This window comes from Danio rerio, chromosome 4 (assembly GCF_049306965.1).
Source record: "Danio rerio strain Tuebingen ecotype United States chromosome 4, GRCz12tu, whole genome shotgun sequence".
Lineage (NCBI taxonomy): Eukaryota > Metazoa > Chordata > Actinopteri > Cypriniformes > Danionidae > Danio > Danio rerio.
Genome location: NC_133179.1, coordinates 21,038,720 through 21,054,350, shown reverse-complemented (window position 1 = coordinate 21,054,350; position 15,631 = coordinate 21,038,720). Strand labels below are relative to the sequence as shown.

General features: G+C 36.6%; 1 protein-coding gene across 40 annotated transcripts in view; it reads right to left on the bottom strand.

Annotated features, from left to right (window-relative positions):
• The window catches only part of cacna1c (calcium channel, voltage-dependent, L type, alpha 1C subunit), a 171,220-nt gene that overhangs the window by 20,891 nt on the left and 134,698 nt on the right, over positions 1-15,631 (bottom strand). For 9 of the 40 annotated variants that reach the window (XM_021474904.3, XM_073945525.1, XM_021474912.3 and 6 more), the window contains exons 10-30: positions 15,151-15,241; positions 13,047-13,073; positions 12,475-12,635; positions 11,850-12,075; positions 11,567-11,768; positions 11,357-11,477; positions 11,154-11,268; positions 10,769-10,889; positions 10,002-10,071; positions 9,509-9,644; positions 9,258-9,387; positions 9,097-9,156; positions 8,850-8,956; positions 7,852-7,939; positions 7,616-7,723; positions 7,401-7,453; positions 7,155-7,301; positions 5,732-5,933; positions 5,455-5,613; positions 4,382-4,492; positions 3,386-3,469 (exon numbers count right to left, since the gene is read on the bottom strand). In XM_021474904.3, coding sequence (XP_021330579.1) covers positions 3,386-3,469; positions 4,382-4,492; positions 5,455-5,613; positions 5,732-5,933; positions 7,155-7,301; positions 7,401-7,453; positions 7,616-7,723; positions 7,852-7,939; positions 8,850-8,956; positions 9,097-9,156; positions 9,258-9,387; positions 9,509-9,644; positions 10,002-10,071; positions 10,769-10,889; positions 11,154-11,268; positions 11,357-11,477; positions 11,567-11,768; positions 11,850-12,075; positions 12,475-12,635; positions 13,047-13,073; positions 15,151-15,241 — 2,519 coding nt within the window. 40 annotated transcript variants of the gene reach the window in all.

The window sequence follows — 15,631 nt, the reverse complement described above, 5'->3', positions numbered from 1 at the left end:
AAAATAAATAAATAAATATTTGCAAAATATTTTTATAGCATTGCCTTTACAAAACCCGTCCAGTCAATCACAATGCTCATTTTTATTTGCTTTTTAATCAACCATAAGTTTGTGTTGCTGTTTTCACTTTGCACTTCACGTTTCTGTGCGTTTCACTTGTGGCCCTGATTATGACAAGGGGATGGAGTCAATGGAACTTGACTGTTTACGGCAGACCTACTGGGCTTTAGGACCACTCTCTGATACTGTGTCTCCAGGTTATGATGCGCTTAAATGGAGGCAGGTCCGGGCCATTGACTGGACGGGTTTTTTAAAGAAAATGCTATAAAAAAGGTTTTGCAAATATGTATATATTTTTTTATTGCAAATATTTTAGTTTTTTTTGTTTGTTTGTTTGTTTTTTAACTGCTTAATTTTTATTTGCAGTTCTTTTTGGTTTTGCAAATTTCATTTTTATTTCTCAAAACTCAATTTGTTCCTTTGCAATTCTTTTATTTATTTATTTATTTATTTTTTAGCAAAATACATCTTTATTTCTCAAAAATTAATTTTGCTTTGCGATTTTTAGGGATTTGCATTTATTTATTTATTTGTTAATTTTATTTAATTTTATTTTTTTTGCTTTTGCTTAATATTTAATTTTTTGTTTGCAAAACTTTCTTTTATTTTGCAAGTATATATGGCCCTAGATTGACTCCATAGTTATATATTTTCAAGCAATCAATCAATTCTTTGTATTTTTGTTAAGGGAGTAAAATTGATCGGAATAGAATTTTAATAAATGTAGTTTAAATATTTTATTTAAATAAAAAAACTAATAATACAATAAGTTATCATATTCCTTACATAAAAGACTTTTAACCTGTGATGTAAAGATACAAATATTTCATGAGATATACTCCTTTTTTTTTTTTTTGTCTTTTTTTTTAATGCATTTTAGCCAATTATGTTCATTTACTGTTCATAGCAGTCAGCCAGCAGCTAACGGCACAGGGAGCAGGCATACCCAGAATGCTGTGTGGGTGTTCAAGTGTACCATAGAAGAAAGAGAGAAAAGACAGAGGAAAAACACTGAAAAAAGGGAGGATAATGCAGAACAGAGAGACAGAAAAGAAGAGGCATTCATAGAGAGGGATGCAATGTGGCATCGTCAGCAAAACAGAGCTGGCAAACACTCCCATCTCTCCACCCCCCGCTTCTGTCCAATCAGATGGCACGAATCAGACAGTGCCTCCAACAGGCAGGGAGGACAAATCACTGAAAGGAGCAGAGCGGCTTCAGGGGGAGGAGGGGTCACATAAACGCTTTTCTAAGGGAGAACAGAGTCGTCCGGTTTCACTCTAATCTCCTTGAAGCACTGAGAGGAGGGACTGGCTATCAGCACGGATTCATCACTTTCATTTCAGACCACGAATCAGATTAATTAACAGGTTAATGAAGCATGAGAAAAAAAGTGCTTTCTCAAAGTCAAAAATAAATAAATAAATAAATAAATAAACAAACAATCCAAACACAATGCTGGGTCAAAGGTCATGCCTTCAGGTCAAATCAGATGCTGGATGAGGAGAAAACTCCAACCAAATCAAACCCAGTCAGTGCTGAAATGGATGTGTATAGCAAAACAGGGGGTATATCTCCGGCATAACTGCTGTCAATCATAAAGGACCTTCATTAACATTTTTTTGAGCAGAGAGTCCATATTTTGTTGTTACTTACTGTAGCCTTGTATTTGTTCATCTGCCTTCAAGCAGTTTTGTAAAGTCATATTCTCCGAGATGGGGGACATTATGAGGTTAGTGACTTTTTTTTCCTTATGCAAATATTTGATAAAAAGTTACAGTGATATTTACAATGTTACAAAATATTTCTGTTTCAAATAAAAACCAAAAATCTCTATTCGTTAAATAATCTAAATAGATTAAATCTTGATACAAAATAGTAAGCATCACTATTGTAAGAGATTTTAAGAAATACATGTCTAAATCAGCATATCAGAATGATTTCTAAAGGGTCATGTAATACTGAAAACTAGATTAAGATAACTGAAAATTCAGCGTTGCCATTACAGAAATAAATGTCATTGTAAAACATATTAAAATAGAAAACAGTTATTTTAACCATTAACTATCCTAATATTACTGATTTACTGTATTCTTAACCAAATACATTAAATCATTAGAGAGAGTGCTTTCAAAAACATTTAAAATACTTACTGATCCCATACTTCTGAGTGGTACTAAACATCAAAGATAATATATAGTGATCATTTCAGGTTAAAATCAACCAATATATACCTGATATACATAAAAATACTACATTTGACAGTTGTTAACATTGACATTGTTAACCAATTTCGATCAGGTAAAAGCCAAATGCTTAAAAATGTACACTAAACAAACAAAAGTGAGTCTGGGCTCTTCTGTCAAAATTAATTTGAAGGTTTATGAATTGATTCAACAGTAAAGCAACATTTTTCAGCATTTACTGAATTACAGGCAACATTGATCAAATCGCCCATCCATCCTAATATAACTGCTTTCCAAAACAATGTATCAGTCCATATTGATTGTAAAGCCAGAATATATCACCCTGAGTGCTATACAAGGTCATTCATGCCTATGTGTGCGGGTGGAGGGTTAAAGCAACTCCATCTTTGTTAGTGTGGGGGGGTGGAAGGGGGGGGGGGGGTGCAGGCAGGCAGATTGAGAGAGAGAGATTACTTACGTTAACCTCTGTGATGGCTATATCAACAACACTACCCACTACAATAAGGGCATCAAACGTGTTCCATGCATCAACAAAATAATGCTGGACGGAAAAAGAAAAAATGAAAAAGAAAAGGAGAGAGGAGAAAATAAGGAAGAAAACAGTTACACATGAACATTTAACTCACAGAAGACATGAGGAAAAATAAATAAATCATAAAATCAAATGACGGGTGTGAGGAAATAAAAAAAAAAAAACAAGAATCCCATGATGACCTGGGACCTGTCATGCTAATCCATCAAAACCGCTGAGAGGAACGGCCAGGACTCCAGGGTTAGTTCGGGTGTGACTGTTAGTTACAGCAAAACAACATACATCACTGCCTGGGGGATGAAAACAAACGCTCGCTCGCTCTCTTTCACGGGCCTACCGAAAAACGCTGCCTTTTTTATCCTTGCGCGTGTGCCCTAAATATACCTCTCACCACCAGAGGGCGACCTGCCACAGCAGCCATCTTGCCATCAGAACAGGGGAATGAGGATTTGTAGGGGACAGCAGGAGCAGAGAATGGCAAGAAGCACAGGGGGGTAAAAGACAGCAGAGATGGACAGGAGAGCAAAAGAGAGAAGAAGAGGAAGAGAGAAAAAAGAGAGAGAGAGAGAGGTGGCGATGTACTTACGTTGATCTCACTCAGAATGACGTCTATAATGCTGCCAATTACGATGAGGAAGTCAAAAACATTCCAGGGGTCACTAAAGTAACCCTACACAGGACGAGGGGAGGGTGGGGGTGAGGGGTGAGAGAGGGCAGTTAGAGAGGAAGAATTGACCATCACTAGCGCTGCCCGTACCCATGATGCATGAGCACAGTCAACATCCCAAACGCTCGTTAGCCAACCACCATTCAGCAAAACAAAAACAAAACCAAAAAAAAAATCGGGAAATTACTGATTGTACATGTCCATTTCCACATAAAATGCACTTTTCAAGTTTATCTGGGAAGGATGGTTTTCAGGGCTCTAGAGGACGCTTGAGAGCATGTCTGCTTTGAGTAATTCAGAGCGGATGGCATCTCTACTGACACCATCTTTACAATATCTGATTTGTGCTTAATAGCGCAGGAAAACCTTTAATGGACTGGAAATGGCTGCCAAGTTATGCGAGAAGTCTTTAAACACTAACTGATGGAATTACTGGCTGTCTGTGTCTTAAGGCTGGCGATGTAACTCATTTCAGAGGGAGAACGGAAGACTATTGTTTCATGTTATATTCATATCTGTCCTCATCTGGGCCAAAACAAGTGGTCATTTTAAAGTACTTTAAGTTATGTAGGTTAACTAAGTGTGACGTGACATAATTCTGAAGGAGAGTGTTGTCCACTGAAAACAAGCATTCGTAATAAAATAAAACAAAACAAAAAAATGAACAGAAAACATCTAGCCTGGAAGGCAGCTGGAAAAAACATACAGCAATTAAACAAAACAAAGTACTGTTAATAAAGTACTATACAATGCATTTTGGGACATCTGTATTAAGAATAGCTCATTACTTGATAATATCAAATCTTAAAAATATTAATCTTACCATTCTGATTAGTTCATGATACAGAATTATAATAATTAATATAGATTCCATGATTAAAAATAAGATAATACATAAAAACATGCAGGTCGTACCCTGGGTTTGAAAGCGATGAGTTTGAGGATCATTTCCACAGTGAAGAGGCCAGTGAACAACATATTGAGGATATTCATGGCTTTGTTGAAAGACTGAGATTGACCATGGTGCTGCAAACACATGAATTAAAAAAATGTTATAAGTATATATATATAAATCCATTTCTTTTATTTGACAATAGAGCTACGGAAAAAATTATCTAGAAAAAAGATTTTCTGGATTTAAAAATAATAGATATCTGTTGGCAATATGCAGCATATTATATTTGATAGATTTTTAATCACAATCAATAAAACATTTGGTATTATTGTCATTTTCTGAAAAGAAAATCCTAAATAAAAAAATGAACTCATAAATGTAAATGGTAACACTTTATGTTAAGGTGTCCTTGTTACACGTTCCATGTGCTTAAACAGTAAATACAATTAATTATGCTAATAATAATTTAATGCAACTATCCTTAAACCTAACCCAAATTCTAACCCTAACCATATGGTAAGTACTATATGGTTCATATAATTCATTTATTCATTTTCCTTAATCTTAGTCCCTTATTTATTAGAGGTTGCCACAGCAGAATAAACCAATAAATATTTTGCCATATTTTTCACACAGTAATAGCCCTTCCAATCTCAACCCATTACTGGGAAACACCCATACACTCTCGCATTCTCACACACATTCATGCATTACGACCAAAGTACCTATTGTGTATGTGTTTAAACTGTGAGGGAATCCGGAGCACCCAGAGAAAACCCACGCAAACATGCAAACTCCACACAGAAATGCCAACTGTCCCAGTGGGGACTTGAACTAGCAACCTTCTTCTTCTAACTAACCACTAAGCCACCGTGCTGCCCTTTAGTAAGTACATGTAATTCATTAATATTACTCAGTAGTTAAATTAATAGTCACACTGCATGGATAAAGATAGAATAAAATTAAGTATTAACCAATTTTTTTATTTGAACTTTGCAAGAAATGTTAAACTTTCGGACCTTTGCAGAATAAATACCTAATAATTCCATTAAACCCAGAGAAGTTGTAGCTATGAGTTTCTGTGTGCACTGACCTGCATGGCCAGGCAGATGGTGTTGAGAAGGATGAGCGTGAACATCAGGTACTCAAAGTAGGTAGAGTTCACCACGTACCAGACTTTGTACTGATATGGGTTTTTGGGAATGTACCTGCGTAGGGGACGAGCTTTCAGGGCATACTCCACACACTGACGCTACACACACACACAGAAACAGATATACAGAAGTTACACAGGGAATCAATCGTTATCAGAAACCAATTTTAGTCAATCCAATACATAATCTAAACTTGATTTATTGTCATCAGTCTACCTGGTTCTTGTCCAGCTCACAGTTTTTGTACTCTTGCTCTCCCTGCTCCTGAAACGTCACAATGACGAAACCTACGAATATGTTCATCATGAAGAATGCGATGATGATAATGTAGATGATGAAGAATATGGAGATGACCACACGGTAGTTGTAGATCGGCCCAACATCCTCTGCATGGGAGTCGATGGCTCTGTAGAGGAGCCTGTGGGACAACACAAAGCTTCCTGTTTGAGTTTTCAATCAATGCTTTTATTACTGTTGATCTACTTGAAGAAATGCATGAAATTTCTACCTAGCTGAAAACATTTGTTGGTATTTTTTTATATTATTTAAAATAAACACTGATCTTTTGAACTTTCAATTAGGGCTGCAACAACGAATCAATAAAATCAGTAATTGTTGATAATAAAAGTCATTATCAATAAATGCCATTAGCAAATAGCTGGGCTGCTCATGTTACGTCACATTACTCAGCTGTTCACACAGTGCATTAAGGCTACAGAACAGGAGTCCTGACACTGGCTGCATGAAAAAGCCTGCACCCCTTGTCCTACAAGAAAACATGTTTGTGATACAGATAGGCCTGTCAATAACCAATATTTCGATTTATTGTGCAATACTTGCAGATGACCCCAACATTTTTTGGCATTGCAATATATAATTAAAAATTCAGAAATAACGTCGAAGTCATTTTACAAAGACATTTATATTCTTCTTGACCGGTGTCAAAGTTTACACTTGGACATTTACCTAATAGGACATTTAATAGTATATATAATAGGACATTTACCTTTTAAACATCAAATAATAGAATATATAAGAAATAATCTTAAGAATGATGAGTATATTAAAGTGTTCATGGCTATTTTATTATTGTGCTATTTTATAATCTGTGGCATAAATGATCTCAAAATGACAATAATATCGCTTGTCACAACAACTTCTGTGACAATATATTGTACATCAAAAATTCCTTATCATGACAGGCCTAGTTAGGGATGGCTGAACATCAGCATGTTAAGCAAAAACTGTATCTCTTAAGTGCTTTTGTTTAAACTGTTTGCTAACTTCAGGACAGTCGTGCTGGATCTGTGCAGTTATGACTCACGAGCATCACATTACGCAATCACCTTACGAGCTGAAGTAATTATTTAAACGATGCTACTTTAGATTAGGTTAAATTAGACTATGTATATTTAAAAGGGGGCTTTCAAGTCTTACACATTTTAGCATGAGACATGCATATGAACCTGCTCACACGGCACACCTTGTATTCTTACAGTTAAAAGTTATTGGTAAGGTATATACAATTGATGGTCAAAAACAGATAATTAAAACAGATTAAAACAGATACCAAAAAGTATTAATTACATTTTCAAATGAATATTAAAAAGTAGTGTATGTGATTGTTTGTGTCTCGCACCCTGGCCAACCCTCAAAAGTGGACACAGCAAACAGAGCCATCATGCCCTGTAGGACATCATCAAAGTTGAAGTCACTGTTCTCCCAGGAGCGTTGAGCTTTCTCTGGCTTTCCAACATTCCCATCCTTGTACAGTATATAGGCCCCTCTGTTAAAAAGAAAACACACACACATATATACATATTAATGACCTTTTTTTATTTACTGTAAATATTGAACTTAATAGGCAAAGACAAAGAGATTTCACCTGCACTCAGCCTGCGTCTGTTTAGAAGTGTCTGTGCAGTAGAAGAATTTGCCCTAGATAAAAAAAAACATCAGTTTACATGCATTTAACACTAAATAATACTGTAATAAGTGCAAACAACACACAGCTGGGTTCCAGGAAAAAACTTAGAATTTTCTCTGTAGACAAATATATTTTTATCAATTATCTATAAAGAGTGAAACAGCAGAACTTACCTTAAAGAGTTGAACACCAATACAGGCAAACATGAACTGCAGCAAAGAGGTGACGATGACGATATTCCCGATGGTGCGGATGGCAACAAACACACACTGAACCACATGCTGTGAATGCAAACAAGGCTCTCAATTAAAATAAATGCTCAGCACATCCATTATATTGTATGAAAACTGTAGGCCAGCCTCTGAACAGAGATGTGTGCAATTTTTATGAATGAGACAGAAAGACTCACTTTGAGGCCCTTGGCTCTGTTGATTGCTCTCAGGGGCCTCAACACCCTCAGCACTCTGAGAATCTTCACTACATTAATGGCACTTGACCTGTGAATCACAGCACAGTTTGGCATCACCAATCAGAGCGACTAATTACCGATCATGTGACTGTATTCACAACACTATAGAGAGAGGCAGATGCCCACAGACTGCAAGCAATTTCTGCTTAATATTTCTGCCTAATAATAATCTAAATAACACTCACTTCGACATTGTAAATGTTTAGATTAAAAGTACCAGTGCAATCTAAAGCTTTACATGGTATTTACATTGTAATAGATTATTTTACAATTGTAAAACAATTACAATTGTTTCTATTAACAAAAATAAAATAATATAATAACAAAACATTTATAATAGTTTTTGTTTAAAGTATGCGCATGGATTTTAGATCACCTAGCTATTTTGTCTATGCCAGGAAAGAAATTATATATTCAATCCTGGTCCACTTAACATTCACACTGTCTTTTAACAAAACACTCAAAAAATTAATTTTAATTTATTTTATTTTGCTATAGAACTTATAAAAGATTCGAAACAATGCTGTGTTGTGAGCGACAGGCATTTATTGTCTAAGCATTCAGTACTTTTTTGGTCACACCTTGTGTTTTTAGTTTATTTAGATGTCCTTGGTCTGTATAAATTTCATACTCAGTCAAACAGCATGGTTCATTTGGAAACAGTCCAAGACTTTGTTTTCAGCTTGGTGAACACCACGGTGAAGATTGGAGTGTTCATTCTAATGAACAGCGCCAACAAGCAAACACACCCTACTTTGTTTTAATAAACCTGATAGTATGACAACATCCTTATTTAACAATAACAGCACTGTTTCGGCCAGACATAAACTAAAAAAGTAGCATTTGACCAGGCAATGATATTAATAAAGGTTACACTGGATAGATTATTTGTGCCATGAGAAGCAGTAGTACTGGTTAGTTTGGAAAAAGGTACTTACTGAATTCCAGAGGAGATCAGAGACACACTGACCACCACCAGATCCAAAATATTAAAATAATTCCGACAAAATGAACCCTTATGAAGAAATGCTCCATACGCTGTCATCTGAGAGGCAGAGCAGACCAATGGAAGACAGCGAGGAATTAGATGAGTGTGAAAGAAACACCGTGAGAAGGTTATAGTAGGAAAGATATTATTAGCATGAAATGAACTGGGACACATTTACCTTTAAAATGGAAATTTACCTTTAATATGATCTCTATGGTGAAGATTCCTGTAAACACATAATCTGCATAGCCTAGAATCTAGCAGAGAAAAAAAGAGAAAGAAATGCAGATATCAAAGCCTCATAACGGCAGTGCTACAAACATGATGTATATGTCAGTGTGTGTACGTTTGTGTGTACCTGATTCCTGAATGAGTCATTCTTCACTGGGTCCTCCGCTGCCAGTGAAATACTGCTCAGCAGTATGAAGAACAGGATTAAATTGGTGAAGATGTTGTGGTTTACAATCTTATGACACAAAACCCTGAACCTACAGAGTAGAAAAAGGGAAGAGAAATGAGATAGAAAAGACATTTTTGGGCTTTGAATACTAAGTGGCACAACCCATTTATGTAAAAAACTAAGTATTAATGTGTTTGTGCTTCTCATACTTGTTACTGGGGCTGAAAATAAAGAAGGCTTTGGCTTGTGGCATGGGGACGGCTTTCTCCTTCAGCTGAATGTCAGAGAGTGGACGTGGACGAGGACCTACTGGCATCTCTGGCTCCTCCTCGTCATCCTCCCCTGCTAAAAGAACAACCGACAGACCAATTCACAGAGTATATGAGACACTTCATCCCTCAACAGTTTCTCATACTCTAGGTCTTTGCATCACTGATGATGACTTATGTCGTCTAGTATACAGTTGGCATGAGCTGGGGAGTGTGGTGAACTTGGGGAAATCAACAAGTGTAAAGAAAAGGACATCTTTGCTCAACCGAAAAACAACTCACGTAGAGTGCTCCCAGAGCTGAATACAACAGCCTGGGCTCTTCTGTGGAAATTATTTATGGTGCTTATGGTACACACACGGGCATGCACGCACGCACACACACACACACACACACACACACACACACACACAAACACTTTCTCTTAACACACCTGGGAAATCGTTGACAGGATATGGATTTTTCTCTTCGTTGTCCTCCCCTGTGTACTCATCTATGTTGATCTAAAATCAAACAAGCAAACCAAATTCTCTTAAAATATATTATATGAGGAATAATAAAAAGTCAAATTTTCTTTTCGACTTAGTCCCTTTATTAATATGGGGTCGCCATATCATCATCATCATTATTATTATTATAAAATTAATAAATCATTGAAACATTTTTAATTTTACTGATTCAGTTCCAATCAATTAGCATTATTATAATTAATATTTTAATTAGGTCACTGATTATTGCAAATAAATAAAATAAATAATGAGAAAAAATTATCAAGTACTCTATTATAAATGTGGGTATGTCTTTAACTATATGCAATGATTTGAGTAGTTGGTACCACCATTATGATCACAAGTCACTCTAGACCACACACACAGTATAGATTTGATGATGCATCTGTGCATCTGAATGTAAATGTCTTGTTTGTGTGTGATCTGTATGCATCATCTTCTTTACCAGCTTTATGTTTAGAGACAAACATTATATATGTAAGCCATAATTACAAGATAAAGGTGCACACTGTAAACTAGGTTGATTTTCCAATAGAGTTTGGTTTTGTTGGGACAATCTGTTTCAAAAGGCCGTCATTTTAACGTTCGGGTTTTTCTTCTTTAGTTTTATCACTTTCTTTTTATCTTCCATTTTCACTGTCGCAACTCAATTCCTATTATTGCTTTAATCAGTTTCAGTGCCGCTACTGACCTTGGTGGCAGTTGGCGTCTCTCCATCTGAAGTGATGGATTTGAGTTCAATTTTTTCCTCTTTCTTTTCATCCTCTAGGGGTGGTTTCTCAGAGTTCTGGCGCTTCTCTGGACTGGCCGTTCTGTAAGACAGAAACGGTGTCATAAATGTGCGCATATGCAGCTTTACGGTCCTGCTAAGCACCTGTATTTACAGCTCTTCAGAGGGGCAAAAACACTTCTGTAAAATGATACTTAATTTCCTCAATGTTAAATTAATGAAGTCATAACTGATCCAGTCTAAATGAGCTCATTAGGCAGGAGACAGGAAATCCTCATAGGAAGGTTTTATGGGCCCTCAGACCATCTCAAAACACTGCACTCAAGTGAACTCTGAGTCACTAAACCTGGCCAGCTTCTTTCTCTCTTTCTCCTCCTCTTCCTCTTTCTGCGCTGATGTTAGACTCTCTGCGTCTGCGAGGTTGTCCACAGCAATGGCCAAGAAGACATTCAGGAGGATGTCTGTTTAGAGTTCAGGAACAGAACTATCAGTTTTATAATCAGATTGTTTCTTTTTTTGTGTCACATCAAACTGGTGCTTTAAGGATACAGTTTCCACAGATGAAGAGGATGATGAAGTAAATGCAGACAAGCATGCCAGGAAAGGACGGCCCTCCATACGCCATGATGCCATCGTACATTACAGAGTTCCAGTCCTCTCCGGTCAAAATCTGTGACAACAAACATTATTCAAATCAAACACGAGTCCTGTTTAAAGCCATATTGCAAGTGTGTGCTGTGAGTGTGACTGTGGCAGAACCTGAAAGACGGTGAGGAGAGACTGAGGGAAATTATCAAATGTGCTGCGTCGAGTCTCATCAAAGTTGAACTTTCCACCAAAGAGCTGCATTCCGAGCAGACTGAAGATGATAATGAAGAGGAAGAGCAGCAGTAACAGGGATGCGATCGAACGCACAGAGTTCAACAGAGACGCCACTAGATTACTCAGAGAGTTCCAGTATCTGAAAGTAGACAGTATTCATTAGTATAAACATAAAATAAAAGACCTAAACATACAGTACACACACATCTTTAACACACACCTGGTGATCTTGAAGATGCGAAGCAGACGTACGCAGCGCAACACAGAGATGCCCAGGGGTGACATTATTTTGGTCTCCACCAGGATGGTTTCCAGAATCCCACCGCACACCACAAAGCTGTCAAATCGGTTGAAAAGGGAGACAAAATAGGCCTGTAGGCCCAGACTGTACATCTTTAACAGCATCTCACCCGTAAAGAGAGCCAGCAGCACCTTATTGGCTATATCTGTAAGTACATAAACAACACATTTATTCAGTGTGAGATTCATAAACCACAATAATAACACCTAAAATAACAATCATTATGAAATACAGTCTTGTTCTTATTATTTTAAATGAAAAATTTTATTTAGAAAAGATGTATCAATCAAAGGTGGCCGTTAAGTGACAGACATTTGTAATTTTTCAATGTTCATTTATGAATTTATGAAGGACCAAAGAATAGCTGAAAACTCACATCTACATACACATTTACAATAAATTTCTCAATAAAATATGTTAAATCTCTTATTTTAAATGGTAATAAAAATGCTATGGCATATGGCTAGGGGTTGAGAGCGGAGCTATTTCTTGAAGTGTCAGTATTAGTATGGTGATATATGTACAGCTTTGTAATGTAGATTACCTTGTACATTGGTGAGCCACTCCGGCTGCTGGTGATGCTCTGAGGCAATAGTAAGTGTGTTCAAAAATACCAGAAAAATCACCAGCCAGTAGAAGACGTTTGATTTCACTGCTGCACGGCACTTACGCCGACATAACCGATTCCACCGGCGTGAATATCGACTGTAAATACAAAGAGATAGAGAGAGAAACAGAGAAAGAGGGAGGATGGAAAATTGTATGAAAAGTTCAAAGTTTTAAATCTGTGCATCCTGACACAATTCCTACTGAATGCAGTATTCACTAAATGCACTCTCTGGAAATATAAAAACTACTGTATGTGTGTTTCAGCTAGCAGTGACTGTAAATACTGCTGCTCTTGATTCTTTTGGTAAATAGCAAACAAATCTGATCTGAATAACGCTGGCAGTCTGAACTCGTTAATGGATATCTAGCCACTGATTCGAGGGCCACCGTGATGATCAAAACACAACACTGGCATCAAAACACAACAAACACACACACACAACACATATATATGAAAAGCGTTAATGAAGGCAGCATCGGCCTTCAGGCGGTGTGCAATGTACTAACCTGAATTTGGATTTGGAGATCCTATTTCTGGAATGGAAAACAAAATGTGTTATACATACAGAACAGACACGACATCATGAAGGACAGTGCTCCACAGAGACAGCAGAACTGAGGGAAAATCAGGTGAACCTGCTCATAATGTACATCAGCACTCTGTTGGAGCGCCTCCATGTGGAACAAAAGACAATGAGCAGGAGCAACTGAGTGCCGCTCACATATAAAGGGATGATAGATAGATAGATAGATAGATAGATAGATAGATAGATAGATAGATAGATAGATAGATAGATAGATAGATAGATAGATAGATAGATAGATAGATAGATAGATAGATAGATAGATAGATAGATAGATAGATAGATAGATAGATAGATAGATAGATAGATAGATAGATAGATAGATAGATAGATAACAAACAACTTATCAAACAGATCTGTTTCTGTTTGATGTGATGCACACTTATTGCTTTCAGTAATGCATTTTTATGTTTAACTTTATAATAATATATGTAAGTAAATGAAGTCTACATTTAAAGTGCCCCTGTTATGTTTGTTCAAATAGTACCTTTTATATAGTGTGTTACACAGCTGTTAGAGAAAGTAAAATTTTACAAAGTTCATTATAAATTGAGTATTTGTCTTTGAAAAAAAAGAAACATAGGTTTGTATGACATGTGTAATCTTAGCCTACGGTTTATACTGGCTGTCTGCAAACAATATCCACTTTGACATTCAAACACTGTTGCTGTAGCTGAGGCCTGCAACATGTCAGCTTGGAGTTTTATGACACTGTGCTGCATTTAGTGTGTTTGGCTTCCCACAGTGTCCTTTCTTTGGCAACTTTCCATCCCAAAATCATCTCCTTTTAAAATAGGTATAATGGTAAAGACCTATTCCAGATCCAAAAATGTGTAAGGTGACACATTTACATCCCTATAATACACTTTGCATGCACTTCCAAATGATAAGAACTGATACTGTTACTGTTTCATTGCAGGAAATACTAAGCACGTGCTGCGGTGTCTGAATAGACCCTTTACAAACTTCTGAGTTTTTCAGTAGTGGAAGTCATCATAGTTGGGAAAACTTAAGAGCACAGTGAAATCGTTTTTTACAATCTCATTTGCTCAAATAATAAAAGAAAAACTCCACGATGATGTTATAAAAATTGTAAAAAGGAAAAAAATTGTATGAGACTGATGATGGCAGCCAGTGGAGAGAATAACGTCAAATTTATTGTCCTGTCCCATAAACACTGCATTAGAAACACCTCACACAAGCGTTAATTTTTTTTTTTTTTTTGCAATTTGAAGCAAAGATGATATAATACATACATGAATACATGTAAATGTTCATACTTTTTAAAAATAAAAATATTTAAATGATAACAGGATTTAAGATGCTGATGACCGTTAAACGCATCATAACAGGCTTGTGAAAAGGGTCATTTCAGGTAAGGGAATTGGTGTTTTTTGCTTTTATTTTTTTAGCACACACTGCAAATGGTAGACCAATTATCTGACCAATCAGAGCAGGCACTAGAAACAAAAGTTTATAGAGAGTGGGTGTTTAAACCATTACAGACATGAAAAATAAAAAGAGACACCGAAATATTTATTATAAGAAAATTAAGGTGTTTTTTTGACCTTCATGAAAACCTTTTAAAACGGCATAATAGGGGCACTTGTTTACAGACTCTGTGACTAATCTGTCAGAATGTTTTCTGTATTCTACATATAAACAGACAGGCTATTGTGTTCCAATCTGTGTTTGTGACATAAAACACTGATCACTAACAGGGCAGATCAGCTGGAAAACAGACAACAGCAACAGATGCACAGAGAAAAAAAGGACACTGAAGATCACGGGAGCGCCAGGAGCCGCCCAATGGGTCCTGCTGACCTTCACCTACCAGTTTACTGGCATTAACTTACATTCCTAAGCCCATTTTTAAACTAACACTCAACCTTTTCTCTGAACATGTCTGAATACTAAAAAGTCTGAAGATCTATAGATGGAAGAAAAAAAGTGAAACTAGAGGAAAGCAGATCAGGAAGGAGAACAGGAGAAGAAAAGAAGAGGAACTGGATGCTGTGGAGACTTACGCCATACGGGTACAGCAGGTCTCTCCTTCCATGTCTCCAGCTGGAGCATTATCAGTGTTCACTGACTCATTTTCACTGGCCGGCATACTCACTGCACGAGACAGAAAGAGAGAGAGAGGGAGAGAGAGGGAGATGAATTACCAGTATAGATGATACTCATTGCTCATCAAAGGCTGGTTTAACACACTCACACGGACAAGCAACTCACTTCCAACCTGTAAAGAACCCCTACCTACACTTTTAGCCTGACACATTGACAGCAGAGATTAAACCAGGATCCAAAATGAACACTTGCTAAATGTCCAATTCACATAAAAATAAGAGTTGGCAAATAGTTAAAATGTAGTTATTTTGCATTAAAAAGAATGCTAACACAAGTCTAATGATGAAAATGATAATAAAAACCTTACCGAAGTCAGGCGATAGATTTCAAAATTTGCCAAAGAAAACATTTGCTACAATTATTGCATGTCCTAAACAT